The sequence below is a fragment of the Saccopteryx bilineata genome, chromosome 3 (assembly GCF_036850765.1).
Source record: "Saccopteryx bilineata isolate mSacBil1 chromosome 3, mSacBil1_pri_phased_curated, whole genome shotgun sequence".
Classification (NCBI taxonomy): Eukaryota; Metazoa; Chordata; class Mammalia; order Chiroptera; family Emballonuridae; genus Saccopteryx; species Saccopteryx bilineata.
The window spans coordinates 119,686,579-119,714,156 of NC_089492.1; the positions used below are offsets into that span (position 1 = coordinate 119,686,579).

General features: G+C 36.6%; 1 protein-coding gene across 3 annotated transcripts in view; it reads right to left on the reverse strand.

Moving 5' to 3' along the window:
• The window catches only part of WDPCP (WD repeat containing planar cell polarity effector), a 444,357-nt gene that overhangs the window by 291,020 nt on the left and 125,759 nt on the right, over positions 1-27,578 (reverse strand). For 2 of the 3 annotated variants that reach the window (XM_066267229.1, XM_066267227.1), the window contains exons 4-6: positions 27,063-27,107; positions 25,419-25,489; positions 25,096-25,155 (exon numbers count right to left, since the gene is read on the reverse strand). In XM_066267229.1, coding sequence (XP_066123326.1) covers positions 25,096-25,155; positions 25,419-25,489; positions 27,063-27,107 — 176 coding nt within the window. The remainder of the gene's footprint in view (positions 1-25,095; positions 25,156-25,418; positions 25,490-27,062; positions 27,108-27,578) is intronic. The other variant, XM_066267228.1, reaches the window with a different exon arrangement.

The window sequence follows — 27,578 nt, forward strand, 5'->3', positions numbered from 1 at the left end:
CTTAAACCCTTCAAGATGGAAAGGGCCTATGTAAGAACTGTCAGGACAAGAAAGTAAAGGGATAACGATAGCATCCTATTCCACTGCGGAGGGAGGTACCCTCCAGAGCTGATCTGAGCTTGAGAAGAGATTCTTGGGAGGGATTTTCCAGCATTGTTCCAATTTTATTATTATTATTTTTTATTGATTCTAGAGAGACGGGGGGGGGGAGAGAAAAAGAAAGGGTGGGTGAAGGTGAGAGAGGGAGAGAGAGAGAGAGAGAGAGGTATTTATTTGTAGTTTCACTTAGTTGTGCATTCATTGATCGCTTCCTATTAAGTGCCCTGACTGGGGATCGAACATGTAACTTTGGTGTTTCAGGATGATGATCTAATCAACTGAGGTAACCAGCCAGGGCCTGTTTCAATTTTAACGTTAGGTCTGTGAACAAGACGACTAATGCAAAATAAGAATTAAAACTTTCTTTTCTCTGACAACCTCCTTAGCAGGAAGTATCTTCATTATTTCTGCTCTAACCACATTTCTTTCTATTGTCTTTATCATTTTCTCCTTCTCATTTTCTTCAGCAAGCCTACACAGAGGTGTGCTTTTTCTTTAAGAGAGGGAAATGATTTCCATGATATTCAAATGGCTCTTCAAATTGTTTTCTCTTAACCTTGGGTCTACAGTACTTATATTTACAGTAGGCACTCAATTGGATGTGAAATGGAATTGGGAAAAGAGAAAATTTTATCAGATGACATCATTAATCAAAACAAAACAAATAACCACAATAATCTGAGTTTCATTCATTCAGGAGGTCAAAAATATGTGAGTGCCTCCTATATATGCCAAATATATTTGGGGATACAATGATAAGGCAGACACATTGGAAGAATATGTTTCGAATTCAGAAGACCTAATCTCAGAGAGAAGTAGAGGTTTTGTTTACGATAGATCATTGCTTCCTAGAAGTAGTTTATGACCCATAAAAAACAGAAATATTTCATACTTGGTCTCAAGTATTGAAAAAGAACTGGTACACTAAGTCTTTGTGAATAGCCTATTATATAATAGTGGTCACAGACAATCCTATTGCATTCAATATTCTCATAGGTTAAAAAAACTACCCCAAATTCATGTGATTATTATCACATCTTAGAGGAAATTAAATGTAAAGCCATGCAAGGTCAGTACTAAAAATCAACAATAGGTTATGGGTTCGATCCATGATTTGAGAGTTAAGTCATGGACAGGCAGCCAAGTCTGATCCCATGAAATCATTAGGAGACATGTGGGCAACAGCAGGTACTAAACACTACAAAACACTGAGACAACAAAATATTAGGAGTCAGGGAATGAATTACAGGGCTGAAACAAATATATAGACTTTTTATTGAATGATTTGAGAGAGAGAGAGAGAGAGAGAGAGAGAGAGAGGGAAGCATCAATTTGCTATTTCACTTATTTAGGCATTTATTGGCTGATTCCTGTATGTACCCTGACTGGGGATTGAACCTGCAAACTTGGCGCATTGGGACAATGCTCTAACCAACTGAGCTACCCATTCAAGACAGGGTTGAAGCAAATATTTAAAGTATCATAGACCTAGTGAATTTGCATTCTAATAGTAAACAACACCTACCCCAACCCTGCCTCCCAAGCCAAACCATGAGATAAATTCTGGAGAAACTCTGAGAACTATAGACAGTCAAACAATTTTACACTGGGGAAATCTATAATGAAGAGTAATCACTGATCATTTTAGAAGATAACCGGCTAGAAGAGAGAGAACAGGTTTTCTGTAATTTATTCCTTCAATCAGTAAATATTTATTGAGTACAGAGAGAAACCATGCCTGACTAATCCATTAAAGTGCAGAAACAAAAGTGAATGTAGCTAAGACAAGGATAAAAAAATTTAATTGACTCACTACAGGGAATCGACTTAAGGGCAGGAAACAAAAGGACAACAAATAAACAGGTTTTTTTCTGAACAGAGAAATGTTAACAATGGGGTTTCCCAAAGAATTGTGTGATGTTATTCAATATATGGAATAGACACATACCTGGAAATCTGCCTGCTAAGCCTGTTTCTGTTTAAGAAATCTCATTTTCTCTCTTAAGAGGCTACATTTTAATCCTAATGTGATATAGATATATATATATATATATATATATATATATATATATATATATATATATATTTTTTTTTTTTTTTTTTTTTTTTTTTTTTTGTGACAGAGAGAGGGACAGACAGACAGGAAAGGAGAAAGACGAGAAGCATCAATTCTTTGTTGTGGCACCTTGTTGTTTATTGACTGCTTTCTCACATGTGTCTTGACCAGGGGCTCCAGCAGAACAAGCAACCCCTTGCTCAAGCTTGCGACCTTGGGCTCAAGCAAGCGACCCTTGGGCTCAGCAACCATGGGGTTATGTCTGTTCCCATGCTCAAGCCAGAGATCCCGAGTTCAAACTAGTGAGCCCACACTCAAGCCGGATGAGCCCATGCTCAAGCCGGCAATTTTGAGATTTCGAACCTCGGTCCTCTGTACCCCGGTCCAACGCCCTATCCACTGCGCCTGGTCAGGCAACTAACGTGATTTTAAATCCAGCATATAATAATAATGTATTCTGTACTGAAAACACATAATTTATGTAATTATATATATATAATATATGCAATTATTATACATGTAATTACATAAAAGTGATTGATTGTTCCCAGAAAACATTTATAATTCATAATCATGGTTAAATTCACAAAGGTTAATCTTATATTTGCCAGTAGTTTTAAAAATCTAAATGGATAAAAGCAGTGGCAAGAAGTGAATAAGAAAAAATGCCAGGCAACACATTACTTTTGTATAAAATTTTATAATTTACAAAGGACTTTTACACACACTCTTTCTATAGTGAATGTAAAATGCCAGTACAACTCTGGTACATTTTAAGTGCATGGGTTACAAAAACAGCAGTAACAAGGTTAATCGTTATACTAACTTACAATCAGAAGAGTAAAGCACTAACCAAAGGTCTTATATTTAGTGGGAAAGTAAACTAAAACAGGAAAAATCCTATGTTCTTTCCCAGACTGCTGAGTAATTACCAGTAATACCCTTAACTTTCACTGCTCAGTTGATTTCCATGCAGTATCTCATCTGGTTTTCCTCTCTTTGGCTCTTACCATACTTAAAACAACCTCCCTCTAAACCAGTAGTTCTGAACTCACGGCGATTCTGGCCACCAGGGGACACTTGGCAATGTCTGGAGACACTGTGATTGTCACAGCCTCTGTATGTTAGCCACATCCAGAAGCTCACCTAAGAGCATGCTTACAAATAAGCTGCTGTGGCAAAGGTGTTTTCCATATCTCCATCAAGCAGATTTGGGAACTCCTCAAATAAATAAATACCTTTTTCACATACAGAAAGGGTAATGATTGAGGACCCAATCAGATACCTTAAGTAGAGTGAACAGTGTACAGTTCAGACCAGGAGCTTGGAGGAAGCCTAGTCCATCTGTCTCTAACCATGTTCAAGCCTATGCCTCTGATGACTAATGCCAGTTGTCAAGATAGAAAGAGCCCCAGGGCAAGTCAGATAGCTATGGTAGCTTGATAGAAATATCCTGTAAGAACACCTTGCTTTCCTTCCAATTCTCAGCTACCAATCAGATTTCTTATCTTTAACTTAGTCTCCTGAGTAATGCATCCATCAGGTAGAATGCCCCAAGCAAATAAGCAAGGTCTGTGATGCCAAATATATCTTCCACTGTGAATGAATAAATTACTATGATAGTTAGTAAATCAGCTGCTTCTGAGTTTACTAACTGTGAATGTTGTTAGTACAAGAAAACAAATGAAGATAACATAAAAGATAGATAAGTTTAATCAGAAAATTTCTGCCCGCATCTATGATACACTCCAGAGTGAGGAGGAAATTTTTAAAAGTTGCAGACCTACATGAATAGCATCATCCTATTATATTGGCGAAATAGCAGGTATGGTATGTGTACATATATGTACTATATAAATGATCAGTGTAAACACATGAAAATGTCAGAAAAAATATGTCCAAAGCTAGTAGGTACCTCAAAGAGATGGAACTGGGGAACTAGAGGCATAAACTTTAACTTCTTATCTGATAGGTTTTTTAAAAATCAGGATTATGAATGATTACTTACTTTTTATGTATTATTTTATATTTTTCAATAAAACTTTTCAAAAAGAAGCAGCTCTTAAAATATCTGGCCATAAATATATTTCATGGTTTTAAAGAGATGCACTGTCCCATTGGCTCAGTGGTAGAGCAAAGGCCCGGCGTGTAGATGTTCCAGGTTCAATTCCCAGTCAGGGCACACAGGACAAGTGACCATCTACTTCTCCACCCTTCCCCCTTCTCTCTCTCACTTTCTCTCTCTCTTTTCCCCCTCCCATAGCCATGGCTCAATTGGTCCAAGCGAGTTGGCCTTGAGTGCTGAGGATGGCTCCATGGCCTCAGCCCCAGGTGCTAAAATAATAGCTCCACTTCTGAGCAATGGAGCAACAGCCTCAGATAAGCAAAGCATCACCCCCTAGTGGGCTTGCTGGGTGGATCCCAGTCAGGGTGCATGCAGGAGTCTGTCTCTCTGCCTCCCCTCCTCTCACTAAACAAGAAAAAAAAGAGATGCATGTATGCCACATCATGTGTTTCTAAGAAGTCACAATTTGAATCACAGTGAAAATGCACTACAATACTGGTTCCTTATTTAAAAAGTCAAGTAGGAAACTGAACTGAGTCCCTCTCCTCTGAAATTTCACTCATTAAAAAATTTTTATTTTATTTTACTTATGTATTTTAGGTGAATGGAGGGGAAATAGTGAGGCAGACTCCCACATGTTTCCTGACCAAAATCCACCTGACAACCAATCTGTGGCCGATGCTCAAGGATGGAGCTATTTTTAGCGCTGAGACTTATGAGTTCCAACAAAGCTTTCCTCAGTGCCTGGGGCCACACTTGAACCAATCAAGCCACTAGCTGCAGGAGAGGAAGGAAGAGAAGTGGATAGTTGCTTCTACTGTGTGCCCTGACTGGGAATCAAACCCAGGACAACCATATGCAAGGCTGATGCTTTATCCATTGAGCCATAAACCAGGGCCAAAAAAACTTTAAGACACTTTTTTTCTCATTATATTGCCTCATTAGAATGTTCATCCATGTCTAAGTTATTTATTTATTTATTTAAAAGAATATTTCTAACAATGTAAAGTTTGGTATATCCAAACTATAAAATAATATGCACCTATTAAAAATAAGGTAGGTGTAGCTCACTGACAGTGTGTTATACATTATGATGTGAAGCAAGTTACAAAACAATATGTATGGAGCAATTCCATTCATTTAAAAAATAGGTGTGTAGAGCCTGTAAATGCATGAATGACATAAACCAAACTATTGACTGTGGTTACCACAGAGGAGTATAAACGTGAGGTAGGAGGGTACTTTTACTTTTTACCCTGTATCTGTTTATCGTGTATGCTATTTTACAGTGATCAGGAATAAACTTCATTATTTTAAATTTTAAAACATTAAAAGTGGGAATAAAGATTAGCTCTAAATCTTTCGGTTCCTTTGGTTTGAGATTACTATTTTTAATTGCTCACCTTTACTAAAAGACTTCAGATTCACCAGTAAGTTCTGATTCTCTCTTACCAATTTTCCTCAGATCTACCTTTTTAAATTTACCTCCTTTTCCATTCTCTTTTATAAGACCACACTCAAAAGCTGTCCTTTACACCGTCCACTTTTCCTTACATATAGTACATATTAATATAGCAAAAATGTAAAATAACATTTCCCAAAGCATAGTCCATGAAAAACTAATCATTGATGACAGTCCAAAAAAGTAACCTTGGAAACTGTATATAAGATTCCTCACTTGCCTGACCAGGCAGTGGCGCAGTGGATAGAGCCTCAGACAGAAACACGGAGGAGCCATGTTCAAAACGCCGAGGTAGCTGGCTTGAGCTTGAGATCATAGACATGAGCCCAAGGTCACTGGCTTGAGCAAGGGGTCACTTGCTCTGCTGTAGCTTCCCGGTCAAGGCACATATGAGAAAGCAATCAATGAACAACTAAGGAACCACAACAAAGAATTGATGCTTTGCATCTCTCTCCCTTCCTGTCTATCCCTAACTGTCCCTCTCTCTGTCTTTCTCTCTCTCTCTGTCACACACACATACACAAAAATTCCCCCTTGAAGACTGACAAAAACACTCCCTGAGTTAATTTAAACACACACACATATTCACTCTCACCCCCCACTTATTATGCAGCCAGATATCTTTCTAGTTCATAAACACAATTATGATGGGCTTAGGAATAGCAGGAATTTCTTAGGATAAGTTATTGATGCTTTTTGTTGAATAAGAAATACAAAAATACAAAAAATTTTAAAAATAAAAATCTGCTTGACCAGGAGGTGGCGCAGTGGATAGAGTGTTGGCCTGAGATGGACGCTAAGGATCCAGGTATGAAAGAAATCCCAAGGTCACTGGCTTGAGCACAGGCTCACCAGCTTGAGCATGGGATCATAGAAATGACCCCATGGTCGCTGGCTTGAACCCAAGGTCACTGGCTTGAGCAAGGGGTCACTGGCTCGGGCTGGAGCCTCCCAGTCAAGGCACATATGAGAAAGCAATCAATGAACAACTAATAACTAAGATGCTGCTTCTCATCTCTCTCTTCCTGTCTGTCTGTCCCTGGCTCTCTCTCTCTCTCAAAAAATAAAAAATAATCTATCACAAAATAGAGCAGCGAGTTTCACAACTTCTCCTCCCAAATAGTTTATAATTTTGTTCTTTAACAGAGCCAGGCACAGTCCCTGCCCTCTTGGAAAGTTCAAATTGATGAGGTACATAGTAATTAGAAAGTCATACAATAAGTGTAAAACTAGAACTCCAGTGAGTGCCAAAAAGTGCTAGGTGTTGTAATAGCACATAATAAGAACTACAGTTTGTCAGGAAAGGTTTCCTTAAGAAGTAGTAACTGGTGGACTAAGATCTAAGGATAAGAATGTGTGACCTTAGTGAAAGGAGACCAAAGGACATTTTAGGGAGAGCTAGGAACTATTTGTGCAAAGGCCCTGAAGAAAGAGAAAGCATGTAGAGCATAAGGAACTGACAGAAGCCAGGTAGGGCTGGGGCACTGAAGTTAAAAGACAATATACTAAGAGATGAACTTAGAAGGTAAGTAGATTGGGACGAGTTCAGCTTAGCCTTTACCTTAAGAATAGTGTGATGCTCATTTTAAAAATTCAATTTATTGATTTATTGATTTAATTTTTGGAATAGAACATACAAAGTTCCAAAAGAAAACATCAAATTATACACAGGTATACAATTACAAGTCTTATCCCTATTCCTATACTCCTCCTACCTATGATCCCCTACCCCGGTCCTAGTTAATCATAGTTTCCTATCTATTCTCCAGAGTTGTTGAAGGGTCTTAAGCAGGGGTGTGACAGATTTGCTTTTTAAAATTTATTTTGACTACAGTGTGAAGGACAGATTGATAAGGAGCAAAAATGGAAACAGGTAGAAGAGTTAAGAAGTGTTGAAGTAGTCTAGAAGGAGAAATACTTTATGATTCTACTTATATGAGGCATCTAAAATAGTCAAATTCATAGAAGCAGAGAGTAAAATGGTGGCTGACAAGGGCTGGGGGGAGGTAGAAAGGGGAGCTGTATTTAAGATGTTCAGAGTTTTAGTTTTGCAAAATTAAAATGTTCCAGAGATCTCTCTCACAACAATATTAATATACTTAAAATGGTTAATATAAAAAATTTCATATTGTTTTAACCACAATATAAAATTTTTTCATTAAGAAAAGTATTTTAGGCTGACTGGAACGCTCCAGTTGACAGAAAGATTAAATTTATTTATTTAAAAAACAGTTATCTGTGCCTGACCAAGGTAGTGGCGCAGTGGATAGAGCATCAGATTAGGATGCAGAGGACCCAGGTTCGAGACCCCGAGGTCGCTGGCTTGAGTGCAGGCTCATCTGGTTTAAGCAAGGCTCACCAACTTGAGCCCAAAGTCGCTGGCTTGAGCAAGGGGTCACTCGCTCTGCTGTACCCCCCCCCCGCCCCCATCAAGGCACATATGAGACATCAATCAATGAACTAAGGTGCCACAACAAAGAATTGATGCTTCTCATCTCTCTCCCTTCTTTTCTGTCTGTCCCTCTCTGACTCTGTCTCTGTCACCAAAAAAAAGCAGTTATCTGTGACAGAAACCATTTTAAGCACTTTACATATATTAACTTACTTAATTCTTACAATAAACATATGAGTTAGATATTTTCATCTTCATTTCATAAATAACTGGCACACATGAGTAGGTAAAGTAACTTCCCCAGAGTCTCACAGCTAGCAAAGACAAGAGTGATACCAAGAAGAATGGAATAAGCATGCTTCTCGCTACAATGCTGTATGCAAGTAACAATCATGTGGGGTCCTAACAAAGCCAGAGGCAATGGGATCCAAGCTTTAGACCAGAAGTTCCCAGACTTTCTCAGTCTACAGCATCCTTCATGTTTCAGTAATTTATGGTGCCCCTAGATGAAAAGTAATACCAGCAATTCCATTTAATAAACAGATTCAAAGGACTTAATAATTATGTCCCAATAACTTGTAGCCATTTGAAAACATAACAGAGATGGAAAGAAAACGATTTTTATTTAATTACTAAATAACCACAATAAGTAACATACACTAATAGAAGTTGAACACTACACAACTTCTCGAACCTTGGAATCATATTAAACAACCTTACCCTTGTTCCTGTTCTAATTGTTGTGTGGTACTTGCTTTTAATTACAGCAAGGCCTAAAAATCCAACTTCATAAAGATATAACAACCTTGGAGGAAATGCTGTGTAATCTAATGTGAAACTGCACTGACTTGGAGCTACTTGTTTGTACAGTGTCCAACAACAGTCTTGTATTTTCCAAAATTTTAAAATATCCTGCAGGATGCCTATGAATTCACTGTAGTCCCCAGAGTGCCACAGTGCACAGTTGGACAACTGTGGGTCTAGGTAGAAGCTCGCCCTTAGATAGGAGTAGGAACTGTTCCTATACTACAGCAGGATGATGGACAAAGCAATAGCAGAGATTTAGATGCTTGGCACACAGTGTAACTGAGAAGTCACAGTTCAACCTAAGAGTCTACTTAGATCAAGGAGACCACTGAATGATAGTTACTTTTCTGCAAAGAGCCACTGTAAACATTTCATACACAACACCATTTTATGAGAAGCATAGTTATAACTGCTTTTCATTTTATAGTCACTTAAGTAGTGTATCTGCTAACCTAATAGTTTTATTTTTTTAACTTTAGGGTATAAATTGCAATTTGGAAAAAGCAATTGATTTGTTTTCTCTATAAGCTACACTGGCATATATCCATGTCTATATACATAACATAATATTCTCATGTATCATGAATGTCAAGTTTCTGAGTTCTCATACCCAACTGTAGCTGCCTTTAATGTATACATACATTTCTAACTGGCTCCTTCCAGTTTATGCCTCTAATAGAAAGTTCTAAATTTCAAATGAGTCATAAGTTTTTGTGCAAAAATTCTATATAAGTATTCAAACATATATTAAAAAGTCTTCTGATTAACTAGCTATGGAAGTAACTTAACTTTCCTTTTAAAAACAGATAAATGTTTGGCATGTGTTTGTTTATACTTTGTGAAATACCTATTAAAGTCAACATGAAAGGAACTAGATTATTCAGACTTGAACTCATTTAGCTTTACATGTATTTATTATTAATTATAACTGGATATATGAGGGAAATTCATAGTTCTATACTGGCTTCCTTTGGGGCAAAACTAATGTTTTGGAAACGTCATGGTATTTTGCCCCTACCATGACATTTCCAAAACATTAGTAGGCACAAATGCCAAGGGCGGAGGCAGGGAATTAGGAGTGTTTTAAAAGAAATATTTTAAAATAAAAACAATAGAAGAAAAGAAAGAACCATTTATTAAAGAAGCAGAAAGAAAATGTTGATTGATGATAAAAACACACATTACTGTAAAGAAGATTAAAATTTTCTTTGTGTCATAACCATGTTCCAAACTGGGGTCATTTCTTGCTATATTTTCAAGAATAATTAATTAATGCATCAATGAATTATAGGTCATCAAACTTTTGGATTGAGGTAGTTAAAATACAATGTAAATTCTATTTTTCTTGGAAAGGCATGAATTTTTTGCCTAAGAAAGAGTAATTATTAGGGTATGATATTAAACCTCATAGCTGAACATGAAGATTACTCAGGAACAGTGTTCTCTGTGTCCAAACATACAGATATCTTTTTTTTTTAATATTAAGTTTAGTTTGTGTGATGGCCACGGACACGTACCACACTTTCAGAAGGAATGGAAATTGGAAACATAGATGACTGACAAAGGCTAATAGGAGACTCCTCATTTGGGCAAATTTGGCTGAGAGACTCCCATTTGGCATGGCTGAAACTGTCTCAGTACTACACTGCAGCTTGAGGTTCTTGAGATCCAATCCTTCTCCTCTCATGGGCTTCAGACCAGCATCACAGTTGAACAGGTCTCCCCACCTACTCCTGCTCCTTCCCCTTTATCTTTCACATCTTCTTCCTGAGCCCCTTGCATTTCTAGTATCATCTTGACATCTGTTTCTCAAAAGCACTCTGGGCATGTTTTAAAAATATTTCAATTAAAGAAATACACATAAATCATTAAAATGTCAAAGAATAATTGAAATTAAAACATAAAACAGCTGTATACTGCCTTATTCTACCACAACCTCTTATCCCATTCTCAAAGCATTTTCAATTCTTGGTAGTCCTGATTCTACCACCACATTTTGAAATGTGTTCTGTCACTTAGAACTGCATTCAGATGTATGTAACAGAAACCTAAAAAATCATTACTTAACTGTATGAGAGTATGTTTTTCCTAAGAGAACAAGAAATCTGGAGTTAGGCAGTCTGTGGCTGATTAGGTATCTCCATGATTTCAGGTACCTGGTGCCTACTTTCCATCACCTCCCCCTTTATTAAGTGGTTTATATCAACATTACTCCAGCAATTAATTATCCCCTTTCCTGCATCAACTGTTCCCTTAATGAATCACTCCCAACAGCATGCCAACAGAAATAGATATTTTATCTAAAAAAAAGATAAAATAAAAACCTCTTTGACCTGACCTTTCCTGCCCTATTTCTCCCTTTTCCCTTATATCATAACCTTTTCTTATGCTGGAATCCCCTAATTTCTCTCCCCCTATTATCTCTTAAGTGTATTTCAATCAGGCTTCTGCCCACGCCATCTACTCAAATTGCTCTTATTCAGATTACCCATGACCTCCATGCTCCTCCATCCAACCAATTCAGGGAGCTTGTTACTGTTATCTTTGATAGCACTTATACATAACTTTCTTCTTGAAATTAATTTCCTGAACACTACACTGTCTTCAGTGTGTTCGACCTCTTTGGCTACTCCTTCTTCGTCTCCTTTCTCCATCTCTCTAATCCCCATATGCTGGAGGACCCCAGGGATCAGCCCTGCAGCCTCCTGTAGATCTCTATCCACACTCTCTAGGTGATCTTCAGCAATCTCTTGGCTTTAGTATCATTGGTGTGGTTTCCTCCCAAATTTATTTCTCTAGTCCAGACCTTTCTCTGAACTACAGATTCCTCTAATCAACTGTCTATTTGATTTCTCCTCTTGAATATCTAACGGGCATTTCAAACACTGATGTCCAAAACTGAGCTCCTAATGTTCCTTTAAAAAGTCTCTTCTCAATAGAAATTTCCCTTTTAGTGAATGGCAATGCTAGTTGCTCAGAAATTTCTTCTATACCCCACATTTGATCCATCAGCAAATTCTGATGGCTCAAAACAAAATATACTTAGAATCTGGCCACTTGTCGCCCACTTAACCACTGCCATAAGTCAAAACCACCATGACTCACCTAACCTATGGAAACAGCCTTTTAACTGAGCTCCCTGATTTGCTTTTTGTTCCTTTCAATCTGTTCCTATTCCAATAACCAGGTTGATCTAATTAAAAAATCAGATCTGCTCAAAACTCTTCAAGGGTTTCCCATCCTACTTAGAGATAAAGGCAAGTCTTTTCAAAGGCCTAGAAGTCTTACATAACCAGTGTCTCATCTCCTCTGGTCTCAGTTCCCACTACTCTTCCCCTTGCTCACTCTACCCCAGTCATATCGACTCTGTTCTTCAAATATGCCCAGGATATTCCCAACTCTGGCCTCTGTACCTGCTGTTTCCTCTGCCTAGAACCCTCTTTTACAGGTACCTTCCATGGCTTGCTCCTTCATGTCTTAATCATGTAATATTTGAGATTAGGCCCATCCTGCCCCACCATCCCCCAAATACTTCTTTCCTTGCTTTCTTTTTTGCTAACAGTTTTCACTTTCTTACACACTCTAAATTTTACTTATCAACTTTTTCTTGTCTTACCTATTAGAACATAAGCTACAGGAGAAAAAGGAGATTGGTTATTTTTGTCTCTTTTATTCACTGGCACCCCCAACACTAAGAATACCATTTGGCATATTGTAGGCATTAAATCTACACAGGCCTTGAGTCAAAAGCAGGACCATGCATATCTCAGGCATATCTCAAATCCAGACTTGAAGAAGGCAAATAGCAAAAGCTGAAAAGGCATATAGTAGGTGAGTGTGGCCCATTAATAAGCTTTCTTGTAAGTCCTGCCAGCAACCTCTGCTTCCTTAAGCCAGAACTGCTTTATATGCCCACCTCCAAGTTCAAGGGTAACAGGGAAACGGAACACTTTAAATTGGTCATATTGCCACTCTGACATCAAGGTCTGCTCACAAAAAAAGCGGAGAGTGGGCAAGCTAATAGCAATGTCTTCCATATATGCTATCTCTTGATCTAGTTATTACTGATTTCCTAAAATCATAAATCAAGATTTAATTATCTTATACAATATTTCCCCATGTATAAGACGCACATTATTTCAAAAAATTTGGGCTCTAAAAACTGGGTGTGTCTTCTACAGTGGTTGTAGATTCTTTTTACTTGCATTTCCCACTTTTTTGCACTTGTTTTTGCACTCATTGTTGAAGACAGTGATTTGTCATCAGACACAGATGAAGACAAGCTAATTGATAATTTTGACAGTGACAAGGAGTTGTATAAATTGCATGATGAATAAAACTTGAATTCAATAACTTTATGTAATACATTTTTTTTAATTTCAGGCTCCAAAATGAGGTGCATCTTTTTTTCTTTTTGTAATTAAAATGACAGTTAAGTAACATTCATTGGTATAATTTACAAGATTTTTTAAAATTTATTATTCATTTTAATAAGGTAACATTGATAAATCAGGGTACATATGTTCAGAGAAAACATCTCCAGGACATTTTGACATTTGATTACGTTGCATACCCATGACCCAAAGTCAAATTACCTTCCGTCACTTTCTATCTGGTTTTCTTTGTGCCACTCCCCTCCCAGGTTCCCCCATCGCTGCCCGTAACCACCACCCTTTTGTCCATGTCTCTGAGTCTCATTTTTATGTCCCACCTATGTATGAAATCATATAGTTTTTAGTTTTTCTGATTTACTTATTTCACTCAGTATAAAGTCATCAAGGTCCAGCCACGTTGTTGTAAATGATCCAATGTCATCATTTCTTATGGCTGAGTAGTATTCCACAGTATATATGTACCAAAGCTTTTTAATCCACTGGTCCACTGACGGACACTTGGGCTGTTTCCAGATCTTCGCTATTGTGAACAATGCTACCATAAACATGGGAGTGCATTTCTCCTTTTGAGACAGTGCTACGGTGTACTTGGGGTATATTCCTAAAAGTGGGATAGCTGGATCAAAACACAGTTCGATTTTTAATTTTCTGAGGAATTTCCATACTGTTTTCCATAGTGGCTGCACCAGTCCGCATTCCCACCAGCAGTACAGGAGGGTTCCCTTTTCTCCACATCCTCGCCAGCACTTATTCTACCTTGTTTTGTTGAAGAGCACCATTCTGAATGGTGTGAGGTGACATTTCATTGTGGTTTTAATATGCATTTCTCTAATGATTAGTGATGTTGAGCATTTTTTCATATGCCTATTGGCCATCTGTATGTCCTCTTTGGAGAAGTGTCTATTCATTTCTTTTGCCCATTTTTTAATTGGATTGTCTTCCTGGTATTGAGTTTTACAAGTTCTTTATAAATTTTGGTTACTAACCCCTTATCAGAAATATAGTCGAATATGTTGTCCCATTGTGTAGTTTGTCTTTTTATTCTGTTCTTATTGTCTTTAGCTGTGCAAAAGCTTTTTATTTGATATAGTCCCATTTATTTATCCTGTCTTTTATTTCACTTGCCCTTGGAGATAAATTGGCAAATATATTGCTGCAATAGATGTCAGAGAGCATACTGCCTATGTTTTCTTCTAAGATGCTTATGGTTTCACGGCTTACATTTAAGGCTTTTATCCATTTTGAGTTTATTTTTCTGTATGGTGTAAGTTGGTGGCCTAGTTTCATTTTTTTGCAGATAGATGTCCAATTTTCCCAACACCATTTGTTAAAGAGACTGTCTTTACTCCTTTGTATGCTCTTACATCCTTTGTCAAATATCAGTTGTCCATAAAGGTGTGGGTTTATTTCTGGATTCTCTGTTCTGTTCCATTGATCTATATGCCTGTTCTTATGCCAGTACCAGGCTGTTTTGAGTACAATGGCCTTGTAGTATAACTTGATATCCGGAAGTGTGATACCTCCCACTTTATTCTTCCTTTTTAAGATAGCTGAAGCTATTCGTGTTCTTTTTTGGTTCCATATAAATTTTTGGAATACTTTTTCTATATCTTTGAAGTATGCCATTGGTATTTTAATTGGTATTGCATTAAATTTATAAATTGCTTTGGGTAATATAGACATTTTAATGATGTTTATTCTTCCTAACCATGAACACGGTATATGCTTCCACTTGTTTGTATCTTCCTTGATTTCTTTTATCAATGTTTTATAATTTTCTGAACACAAGTCTTTAATCTTCTTGGCTAAATTTACTCCTAGGTAATTTATTTTTTTGTTGCAATAGTGAAGGGTATTGCTTCCTTAATTTTTCTTTCTGACAGATCATTGTTGGTTTCTAAATATGTCTCTAATTTCTGAGTATTAATTTTATATCCTGCCACCTTGCTGAATTCATTTATCAGGTCCAGTAGTTTTTTGACTGAGACTTTACAGTTTTCTATATACAATATCATATCATCTTCAAATAATGATAGTTTTACTTCTTCTTTTCCAATTTGGATGCCTTTTATTTCTTCTTCTTGTCTGACTGCTGTGGCTAGGACTTCCAGAACTATGTGGAATAAGAGTGGTGAAAGGGGGAACCCCTGCCTTGTTCCTGATCTTAAGGGTATTGCTTTTCATTTTTGTCCATTGCGTATGATGTTGGCTGTGGATTTGTCATAGATGGCCTTTATCATGTTGAGGTATGTTCCCTGTATTCCCACTTTGCTGAAAGTTTTGAACATGAATGGGTGCTGGATTTTATCAAATGCTTTTTCTGCATCTATTGAAATCATCATGTGGTTTTTCTCCTTCCTTTTGTTTATGTGATGAATCACATTGATTGATTTGCAAATATTGTACCAGCCTTGAAACCCAGAATAAATCCCACGTGATCATGATGTATGATTTTTTCCATATATTGCTGGATTCAGGTTGCTAATATTTTGTTAGAGGATTTTAGCATCTATATTCATTAGGAATATTGCCCTATAATTTTCTTTCTTTGTGTTGTCTTTGCCTGGTTTTGGAATCAGAATTACGCTTGCCTCATAAAAGGAGCCTGGAAGTCTTCCTTCCTCTTGAATTTTTTGAAATAGCTTGAGAGGATAGGAGTTAGTTCTTCTTTGAATATTTGGTAGAATTCACTTGTGAAGCCATCAGGTCCAGGACTTTTCTTTTTGGGGAGTTTTTTGATAGCTGTTTCAATCTCATTTGTTGTAATGGGTCTGTTTAGGTTTTATGATTCTTCCAGATTAATTTTTGGAATATTATATGTTTCAAGAAATTTGTCCATTTCATCTAGGTTGTCTAATTTTTTGGCATACAGTTCTTCAAAGTATTTTCTTACAATATTTTGTATTTCTGTTGTGTCAGTTGTTATTTCTCCACTCTCATTTCTAATTTTATTTATTTGAGTCCTCTTTTTTTCTTGGTGAGTCTGGTTAAAGGTTCATCAATCTTGTTTAGCTTTTCAAAGAACCAGCTCCTGGTTTCACTGACGCTCCGTATTGTTTCTTTAGCCTCTATGTCATTTATTTCTGCTCTGATCTTTATTATTTCCTTCCTTCTACTACCTCTGGGCTTTACTTGCTGTTCTTTTTCTAGTTCTTTTAGATGCAGGGTCAAGTTGTTTATTTGAGCTTCTTCTAGCTTCTTAAAGTATGCCTGTAATGCTATGAACTTCCCTCTCAGGACTGCTTTTGCTGTGTCCCATAAATTTTGAGTTGATGTATGCTCATTATCATTTGTTTCTAGGAATTTTTTTATTTCTTTGATCTCATTGTTAACCCATTCATTATTTAATAACATGCTATTTAGTTTCCAAGTGTTTTGAGTATTTTTTCAGTTTTTCTGTTGTGGTTGATTTCTAGGTTCATGTCATTGTGATCAAAGAAAATGCTTGATATAATTTCAATCTTCTTAAATTTGTTGAGACTGCTTTTGTGCCCTAACATGTGGTCTATCCTAGAGAATGTACCATGAGCACTTGAAAAGAATGTATATTCTGCTGCTTTAGTGTGAAAGCTTCTGAAGATATCTATTTAATCGAGTTGATCTAGTGTGTCCTTTAAGTCTACTGTTTCTTTGTTAATTTTCTTTCTTGAGGATCTATCTAGTGATGTTAGTGGGGTATTGAAATCCCTTACTATTAAAGTATTGCTGTTATCTCATCCTTTATATCCATCAAAGTCCACTTTATATACTTAGGTGCTCCTATATTAAGTACGTAGGTATTTATAATGGGTATATCATCCTGTTGGATTTCTCCCTTTATCATTATGTAGTGGCCTTCTTTATCTCTTACTATAGCCTTTGTTTTAAAGTTCATTTTGTCTGATACAAGTATTGCTACCCTAGCTTTCTTTTCATTTCCATTTGCCTGAAATATTTTTTTCATCCTTTTACCTTCAGTCTATCCTTTGTTTTAAGGTGTGTCTCTTGTAGACAGCATATGTATGGGTCCTGCTTTCTTATCCACACAGCTACCCTATGTCTTTTGACTGAATCATTTAATCCATTTACATTTAAGGTTATTATTGATATGTACTTGTTTATTGCCATTTTATTCTTTAAAGCTGTATTCCTCTTTTGGTATATTCTTTTTCCCCTTTGATCTGTTTACAGCAGGCTCCTTAGCATTTCTTGCAGCACTGGTTTGGTTGTAGTGAATTCCTTGAGTTTTTTTTTTTTTTTGTCTGGGAAGCTTTTGATTTCTCTTTCAATTTTAAATAATGGCCTTGCCAGATAACGTAGTCTTGGTTATAGGCTCTTGTTCTGCATTACTTTGAATATTTCTTGCCATTCCCTTCTGGCCTCAAGTGTTTCTGTTGAGAAGTCAAATGTCATCCTTATTGGGGCTCCTTTGTAGGTGATAACCTTTTTTTCTCTAGCAGCTTTTAATATTTTCTTTTTATCACTTAGCTTTGGTATTTTAATTATGATGTGTCTTAGTGTAGGTTTCTTTGGGTTTCTCTTTAATGGAGTTCTCTGTGCTTCTTGAACTTGTGACACATTTTTCTGCATTAATTTAGGGAATTTTTCAGCTATGATATGGTTGAACAAAGTCTCTATCCCTTCTTCTTCAGGAATCTCTATGATGTGGATGTTATTTCTCTTCATGTTGTCACAGAGCTCTCTTAGAGTTTCCTCAGACTTTTTGAGAACTTTTCTTTTTTCTGCTCTGATTCCATGCCTTTATTTATCTTGTCCTCTAACTCGCTGATTTGATCCTCAGCTTCATCCACCCTGCTTTTAATTCCTTCCATTGTGGTCTTCATTTCGGATATTGTATTTGTCATTTCTGACTGATTCTTTTTTATTATTTCAATGTCTTTTTTTATATTTGCTATATCTTTATTTAGGTGTTCATAATGACCATCTATTGTTGTTCTAAGATCTTTGAGCATTCCAACAATCATTATTTTAAACTCTGCATCTGGTAATTTGGTTATATCTGACTCATTCAGGTCCTTTTCTGGGGATTTCTCTTTATTCATTTGTGTTGCATTTCTCTGCCTTCCATTTTGTCTGTGTATAAGAAATGTGTGGCCACTGGAGTCCAATGGGTATGGCTTCTTTGATCTCTAGGTGTGGTCTGTCTGCAGACTCACCAACCACTTTGACACTGCTGCCTAGGGCCTTTGGGTATGTGCGTTGCCCATGCCATCCCACTGGGGTCGTCTCTGCGGTTTCCGCCTCTCCTCCACCGGATTATGTGCCAGGGTCTACAAGCCTTGACAGCCTGGACCTTTGCCCTGCCCTCGCCAGTGGGTTATACACTGTCCTGGGGCCACAAACCTTGGCCCCGCAGGCAGGGGTGAGCACCTTTGCTCAGCTGTGGGTCTCTGCCTGTTTCCTGGTTTTCGCCCCACCCCTGCGGAAGAAGCCCGCTCACTCGTGGGTCAGCTGCAAGCCTCGTGGGCCAGGCGGGACTGTGTGCCTGCGCTGTCACAGGACTCTGTCTGTTCTGGGCTTTCGCCCCACCCCCGCAGGAGGATCCACAAGGATCGTGTGTTGGGTCACAAGCCTCGGTTCCAAAGCTGAGCCAGGCTGCCTGCCTGCGTGCCCTTGCTCAGTGGTGGGTCTCTGCCCCTTCTGGGGCTCCCGCCCTTCCCCCACAGGCGGGGTTGCAGGCTAGCCCGCAGATGGGCCTGACCACTTTCATGCTTCCCTTCCGCCCCCACCAGGCAAGACTGAGCTCACACCGGGGCCTCAGATGTGGTCCATACTTGCTGATGGTACTGGCTTCCTCCTGCCCCCGCCTGCCCTCCAGTGAGCCCTCAGCTGTGTGGGTGGGGGCACTGCAGCTCAGATCCTAACACTCACTACTGTAGTCCCGAGAAAGCTCCCTCCTTCTAAGCAACTCTGCTCTGAGTGTCGCGGAAGAGCTTGTTTGGCTGGTGTCCTGCTTCCCTTTGCTGGTATTGCTGTTTCCAGGGGAAATATTCGCTTCAGATTTGGGGAGTGACTCAGCCCAGGGGTTAGGGTGGCTGTCCCTCAAAGTGTTTCTCCCTGTCCCTCCTAGATTACACTTTCTTCCCACTGCTCTGGTCCTCTCCTTTCTCCCGTCCCCTGAAGCCCCAGGTGGGTGGTTTTGAGAGAGGTTTTCTGCGTGGTCCCTTTGAAAAGAATCCTGGGTCTGAGAAATCAGTCTCTTTCTCACAAACAGTATCCTGACTTGTTTCCAGCTAAATACTGTCCATACGTCTCTTCTAGGCTCTGAGGCTGCAGGCTGGGGCTTTGTTCCTGGAGCTCAGGACCCCCCCTCTCTCCATAAACTCTCTTCCCACCATGCGACTCTCTCCAGGCTGCTGTTTGCTCCAGGAAGCAGGGCAGCCCTCTCCACATTTCCTACCAGTCTCAATGTGGCTTCTTCCATGTCCCTGGTTAAAGACTCCTCTTCAAGGTGAGTCTTATACATGGAAAAATACAGTATATTTTATCTCTTTACTAATTATAATTGGTGATTGTGATTTATAGTTAATAATAGTAATTATTATCATTAATTCTCCTATATCAGATCAGATATATGATCTATCAACTCCTTGTCTTTCCTCCTTCCAACCTCCCTATTAGACCCATCTGTCCCTTGCCCCAATTTGGGCTAGTTGTATTTCAGACCTAAGGTACAGTTATCATTCTAAGATTTCTCTTCACTTCTTTCCTATTTAAAGTCCTCTGTATTTCCTAGATCCTAAAATCTGTATTTACTCCTTGCTTCAGGGCAGTACCATCTTCCAATAACTTCCTGAGAAAAGTGCAGGGGCAGGTAAATTTTTTTCAAAGCAAACAAGTCTGAAAATGTTCTTGTTTGAATAACAGATTAGAACCTACATATAAAATTCTAAGCTAAAAAATCACTTCCCTTTAGAATTTATTATTATTATTGATTGATTGAGTTCAGAGAGACAGAATAGAAGGGTATGGGAGGAGAGAGGGAGGGAGGGAGGGAGGGAGGGAGAGAGGGAGGGAGAAGGAGAGAGATAGAAAAGCATTCATTTGTTGTTCCATTTAGTTGTGCATTCAATTTATCATCATATGGGCCCACTACCTTGGTGTTTCAGGACAACTCTCTAACTGACTTGAGCTAACTGGCCAGGACCCCTTCAGAATTTTGAGGGCATCATTCCACCATCTTCTCAGTTCAATTCTTCTGTTTATTTTTCTGTTTATGCTGTCATATTCACAATTCTCAAGGGCTTCTTTCTTTTTCCTTGATATATTTCTTTTTTTTTAAATAGCATTCCTTCTTGATCCAAGGAAGCGACAGCTACTCTTTTCTCTTCCTTTCTCTCTAGGGATCTATTTTAATTCCCTGAATTTAAGTTCTGTTTACTGCATTGTCCCTGATTCTTTTTCTTTTCTGTTTGTTTTAGCCTCAGACTCGTAGGTCTGAGATTTACAGAGGAGAATTTCCTCAAAAGCATCATATCTCTGGTTCCCTGGTTATATTTAAGAGTGAATCTCTGAAAAACTGACTGACAGATTGGTGTGCAGCAGCAGGCCTGTGAACTCGGGCTTCACTGTGAGGAAACTAATTGGCACATCTACCTCTTCAAAGGGAACTACCCAATACATCAGTAGCTATAGGCTTTGCTCTGGAGGGAATAATCTATTTTTTCAGAGAAGTATCCTCTAAACAAGATATATAGAGACATAAACCTAGCTGCTAGAGGCAGGAAGGAGTTAGGGAAGAACTCACCATTCCAGATACAGACTCTCACCTAATCCCCTTATTTTTAATGTAACCATCTCACTTCTACTTGTATTGTACTTATCATCTTCAAGTCCAGTAACCCTCTTCTTTGGTGTTTCCAGAAAATATTTATCCTATATCATCTGTTCTTTATACAAACTATTTCTGGTTTTCATGTTTTACCCCACATCCCACTACCAGGCTAATCTCTATGCTACATTCTTACTATATTCTTACTAAGTGTCATACAACTTAGTACTCAATTAGTGTCCTCAAGATTCCCTGTGCTAAAATGGATATGCTGAAAAAAGAAGTAAATATGCTGGGGACTCAGCTCAACCCTTATACTTCCTTAGAGCCTCCCGCAATGGTGGCAGTCAGTAAAGACCATGTGATCACTTTTGCATAAGTAATAAACAATTACTAGTAGTTATCGCTTTAAAATGACATTGGTCAATTATTATTTTATGAGAAAAACAAATTGATTTTCGCACAATTTGATGAAAGAAAGGATCAGGTAATGCTGCCCATTCTACAATCGAGAAAGTTCTAATAAAATGTGTTTTGTAAGGTCACAATTTATCTGTAATAGGTTTGGAAAATAATTTGTATTATTCCATAGCCTTTCAAGTAATTTATTACAAGAATTAAAAAAAGGAAATCATCTTTTCTTGGCATTTTAAAATTGTACCTAGAAATGTGAAACTGTTATAGAAAAAAATCAGGGTACAACTAATGATGTTACATACTTTTATAGTTAAAGCTACGTATATAATTCAAATAATTTAATCTAAAATCAATAAATGTAAAGTTGCCTGACCTGTGGTGGTGCAGCGGATAAAGCGTCAACCTGGAAATGCTGAGGTTGCCAGTTTGAAACCTTGAGCTTGCCTGGTCAAGGCACATATGGGAGTTGATGCTTCCAGCTCCTCCCCCACTTCTCTCTCTCTGTCTTTCCTCTCTCTCTCTCTCTCTCTGTCTCTCCCTCTCCTCTCTAAAATGAATAAATAAAAAAATAAAATAAATGTAAAGTTATATCTATCTTAATAGTAAGACTGCTCTTAACTAATTATGCAATAATCAGCAAATATGAATGTGACTTAAAGCACAATAATCTAAGAATTTTAAAAACTGCACCATAATGGTATGAATAGTGTCTTAATGTTGAAACTATTATTCCCTAACAATACTTTGTTAAATGGTTTAAGAAACTCAAAGCAGGAAATTATTCAATACTTTATCACAACAAAATCATTTTAGAAAACTAAAAATTGAGAAATATATTTGATAGCTAGTAAAACTAAACCCTAAATTACATCTCATACTTTTCATATATTTTAAACTAGGAATAGGCATAGTCTGGAAAATCAACTTCAAAAGACAATTTTCATTCAGGATATATGTATAGGTAAGTCTTGATTTATAAACTATTCTGAATTTATAAGTGGAGAAAATCCTTGTTAAAGTGATATAGTTTATTTATAGGTCATTGGACCAACAACATGAATTAAGTTCTGATAATGATGACAACCTATAAAATCTCATTATAAAATCTCAAAATCCAAGCTCAGATTACATTTTATGAAATCTTTTATGTTGTTCCAATTGCTTTGCTGATGTCTAAACAATTTGACTTTTTAGAGTAATAAGGATCCCTTAAAAAGAAGACAATAATATAAACTGCACAAATCCTAAATTTGCAATGGAAGGGTGAGAATGATAAAAGATTTATGTTATGTTAGTTGAGGAGGGGCCACAAAGACTGAGAGTTCAGCTAAGCACCAAATACTAAGGAACTTTTTGCATTCCTTTTCTGAGTTATAGAACATTACATTGTGATCAAGTGCTATCATTTTAGGGCTAAATCTAGAGGGATAATTACTAATAGAAATTTAGGCACACATTATCTTTAGAGCCACCATAGTGGGTGATGCACAAAAGAGGGAGCCTAAGAGAGCTTGTGGAGGTGGTTAACTTATTTTGCAACGAAAAAAGGGTTAAGGGGATACTTCTAAACATTTAGCTTGTGCACCAAATTGTTAATTGACTGTGATAATACAGATCTTTAGGAAAAGACACATACCCATATTTTACAAGACCCAGCTAACAGTCCTCTCTAGAAACTGGGGCAGTGGATCGATTCTGTTAAGAGGTCTCTCAAAGGCCCTACTGATGCGGGGACTAACCCAGACCTATGGGCAGGGTGAAGGTCAAGTTATCTTGTTAAGATATATCATAACAAAAATGTGCCGGTAGTAAAAAATATATTTTAGGAATATCAGTCGTAGAAATAAAGCACAAAATGTCAGAACATAAAAAAAAGATAAGTTCCCCTGGAAATTAAAAGCAGACACACTGGTACAATAGCCTAAGAAAATAGTATTGTCAGGTCACTGTAAATTACAAAAGTAATTTGGTATATATTTCATCATTTAAATTCCTTTTCTAAGTTGAATTAATTCACTAGTGAGGGACAACTCTTTCCATGCTCCCCCATTCATATAGACATATAAACTTGCTTATTAAATTAAAATGCAAATAAAGTCTACTTTAAAAGGACTGCCTATTAGGATGCTCTATTGCATATTTTAAGATACCTGACATGTTCCAACTTACCCTGTGCGATGGTAAGGGTGGAGGCTAGAAGACACACCTCATACTATATAGGTGGTAGGCATGCCCTCCAGTCAAATAATTTTGTGCCTGCTTTTAAGGTGAGTAATGGCACTGAGAAGTACAATTTGAGTTGTACTAACTTTAAAACTTTCTGAAGCATATTTTGTATCTAAGTTTTAAAGTCTGATTAAAATTTTTAAGGAAATATTAAGAATTTTTAAATAACTCATGGTTTTGAATAATATCCTAAGTTGAATTTAAGAACTATTATAGTTCTAAAAATAGTAATTCAGCCTATAAACAGTGTTTTAAAAAGTAGTAATTTAGTGACAGTTGAGGAGGAAACTAAATAGTTACCTTCATGAGTAAAGGTAGATGAGGAAAAACTAGAGTCCACTAAAATCATAGTCTATATCCAATTAGTAACTTATGTTCCTAATTACTACAAATTCAATGTTGTAGATTTATGGATACAGCCATTAGCCTAAGCTTCAAATAACAGTGGACTGAAGTCACTTTGTAAACAAGTAAGAATTTAAGTTAATACAAGTTATTCAATTCCATAAAACAGTTATAATTATTAGTAGGACTGGTGTAATTTCAATTATACATTTGAGTAGAATATGACTAATGGTTCTTTTTATCACAAGAAAGTTAAACTTTTCTAGGCAAATAGTATTTTTTAAGCCTGTCAGCAAAGCTGCGGCATATGTCCATTATTTTGTGATCAATGGACACTAACTATTTTGATTATGTCCTGAATCTAGCCGCATTCAACAAGTGACTCCTCCTCTAGGCCCTAACAGTGCTGTCCAATAGAAATGTTTGTGATGGAAATGTTCTGTATTGATATTGTCCATATGACTAGCATTTGGCTACTGAACACTTGAAATGTGGGTAGTACAACTGAGGAAATAAAAATTTAATTTTATTTAATTTTAATTAATTTAAGTTTATATTTAAATAGCCACAGGTGACAAGGGCTACCATATTAAATAGCACAGCCTTAGGAACTTAAAAAAGTAGGAGCAAACGCTTTATTATATTAGGTCTAACTCTAGTTTGTTGATTTCCTTAAGTATGGCATTGCCAAATGTTTACTAGAGTGTTATGCCAAAAAAACTTTTGCCCTATGGTTTTATCTTCATTAAAAAATATGATTAAATCTATGCTAGTAAATATCTAATACAACATTCAGAAAATTCCAAACAAAAAAATACATCTGAAAAGATTTTTATTAGTGCTTACAGTGTGTCAGTACAACTATACTGATTAATGAGGTAGCCTGGTGGCCTGTGTCAATCTGTCTAATGTTAGTTCTAGAACGACTAGAATTCAAACTATGAAATATCCACTCCTAAAAGGTTTTTGTCCATTACCTATCATAACACAAGAATACCAATTACTGCATAGTTTTCAGCTCCATTGGTTAAACACTGCAAAAGCACGTCAAACCATTTTACCTGACAAACATATTTGTTCTTCCATTTGTTCAGCACACACTGACTGTTTTGCATCAGTTCCTGAAGGAAACAGAAAAAGAGAGAGTGCAGTTAGCTATACAGGTTGTGGTTATCAGTTAAAGTGCTTCTGATTTTCAAGCAAAAAAAAAAAAAAAAAAAAGGCAGCATGCCACACAAAGATGCAACTGTTTTGAAACTCCTCACTGGACAAAAGCAAAGCTATCATCACCAGGAGAGTTGATCCTTTATGAAAATTAAAGCTGTTGAAAGATGTTTTAAAACAGATTTGTTTGTTGCCATTTTTGAAACTTTTGGAAAGATACCTCTAACTCCTTGAGTGAGTCTCGAAGTTTTTCTGGGCGTCTGTTTTTGAGAGTCCACGGATAATCTCGTGCTGGCAAATAAAACACGTACTACAGTTAGTTAAACATGACTTAAAAAGGAAACTCTATTTAGCAGTGTGCCTACGGAAGATTTAAATAAAACACCTCCCTAATTGAGAGGAAGTGGGCTTCATTTCCATCATCAAATGACAGCCTTCTGAAAGGCTTTGTCATAGGAACAGAATTTTTACCACAAAACAATCTCCCTAATCATAATTTTATGATGACAACCAACAGGGCTCAGAGAACCCCTGGGAAAGTTTCCTAGGCCTGTGAACCAACCTAGTACCTAAAGGTAAATGACCTACTCTTTAATAAAAACAACATTTTCATATAAATAATTAAATGTTCAATCAAAAAAATTTTCAAATTCTACAAGTAGCTTTTTCAGACCTGAAATTCCTAATTCCTAATGAGTAAATGAATATAGTAAGAAAAGAAAATACAAAAAAATGGTACACAGAAAAATTAAGCATCCAAGTATCACATATATTAAGACTAAAGAGACAATTGAGGAAAATCCAAGTTTTAACAAATTAGGCACTAACAGTGCTCCTTTTCATGAAAAATAATCCTCTTTAAAACCCATACAATTCATTAACACCACAATTCAATAATAACAAATTAGTTGAGTAGAACAGATACTTTACCTAGTTGATCTTTCTTGTTTTAAATGCATTTAATTGAAAGATAAAATTATTTAGTAGAGTATCAATGTTACCCTAAGTCAAACTAAAAAGTTTTCTTTAAAAAATTAATAAAATGTTAGATTGATTATAATGATATCTATTTCATCATAAAAGTTAATTAATCTTTGAATTCTAATTTTAAATAAGAGTTCTATATGTATGTGTGCATGTGTCCTTTGTGTGTGTATACATATATAGTACAGACATTAAAATTTTATAGTAAAATTGCTGTGTATCTTATTTCAGCAAATTAATTTTATAAGCATAATTAATGATGTATACAGCATGCATGCAAATTTTAAAACCTATGTTACAACTACTAATATTTCTAAAAATTAAATGTTAGCTTGGCCATTTAAAACAAAAAAACAAGTAGGATTTTCAGCTTTACCTATATTCCAAACAAAATGTAAATTATATATAAGCCATTAAAACCACATTACATTGTAATGATACTACATTAACATATATATATTTTAAAACAGAAGACTAGCAACAATAAAATGCTAATACTGATCATTAAAATCTTATTTTCTTAAAATGGGTAAAACAATGACTTAGGCATAGGACAAAAAATAAAACATCAGAATTTAAGCATGTGACACTTATTTTAAAGATATGAAATAATATACACATTAAGAAAGTTTATGTTTACATAAGCATATAAAAGCTGGATAGAGATTTCAACAATCTAAATTAGAAATGCCAAACAAATACAATTTTTACTCATATGTTTATATAACTAAACAATGGGAATTTATAATTACAAGTAATTTAGAAGGATTAATGTTTCCTATTTGTGCAGAAAGCTTAAAATACTTTTTAAACTGCATCTTCAGGTATATTAAAATTCCAGTTTTATAATAATTCCATAAAATATATAAAGTAAGCTTACATTCTGCCAGCTTCTGCTTTTCTTCTAAGTAACCATACTCTGCTGCTGATATTGTGAAAGAATTGGAAAGAAGAAAAAAAAGTAGAAATTATTATTTTTATTATAATACTTTGTACTTTTATACACACATATATAATATATTACATACATTGTTGAGATTGATAAATTATGCTAAACTTTTTAAAAGGCAGTTTAAAAATGCCATAATTTGGATGTTTTCATTTCATAGAGGTATTTCCTAAATTTGCAGTGAAAGGCTTATGTAGCACAACAGGTGGGCCAATATCCTGAGCTTGCAATCTCATCAGATATGGAAGGGAACTGCAAACGAGCTCAGAACAGAAGCTGTTTCAGTCTGTCATCAGAACCATGAAGTCAGCCTATTAACCACCAAGCTAAGCACACAAGATGCTCACACAAGCCCCACTTCAACAGAGACCAAAACAGGAAGCAACTCTACCTAGAAAGACCTTTTGGCCCATCAAAAACTTCTGGGATTAACAGGATTAATCAGAT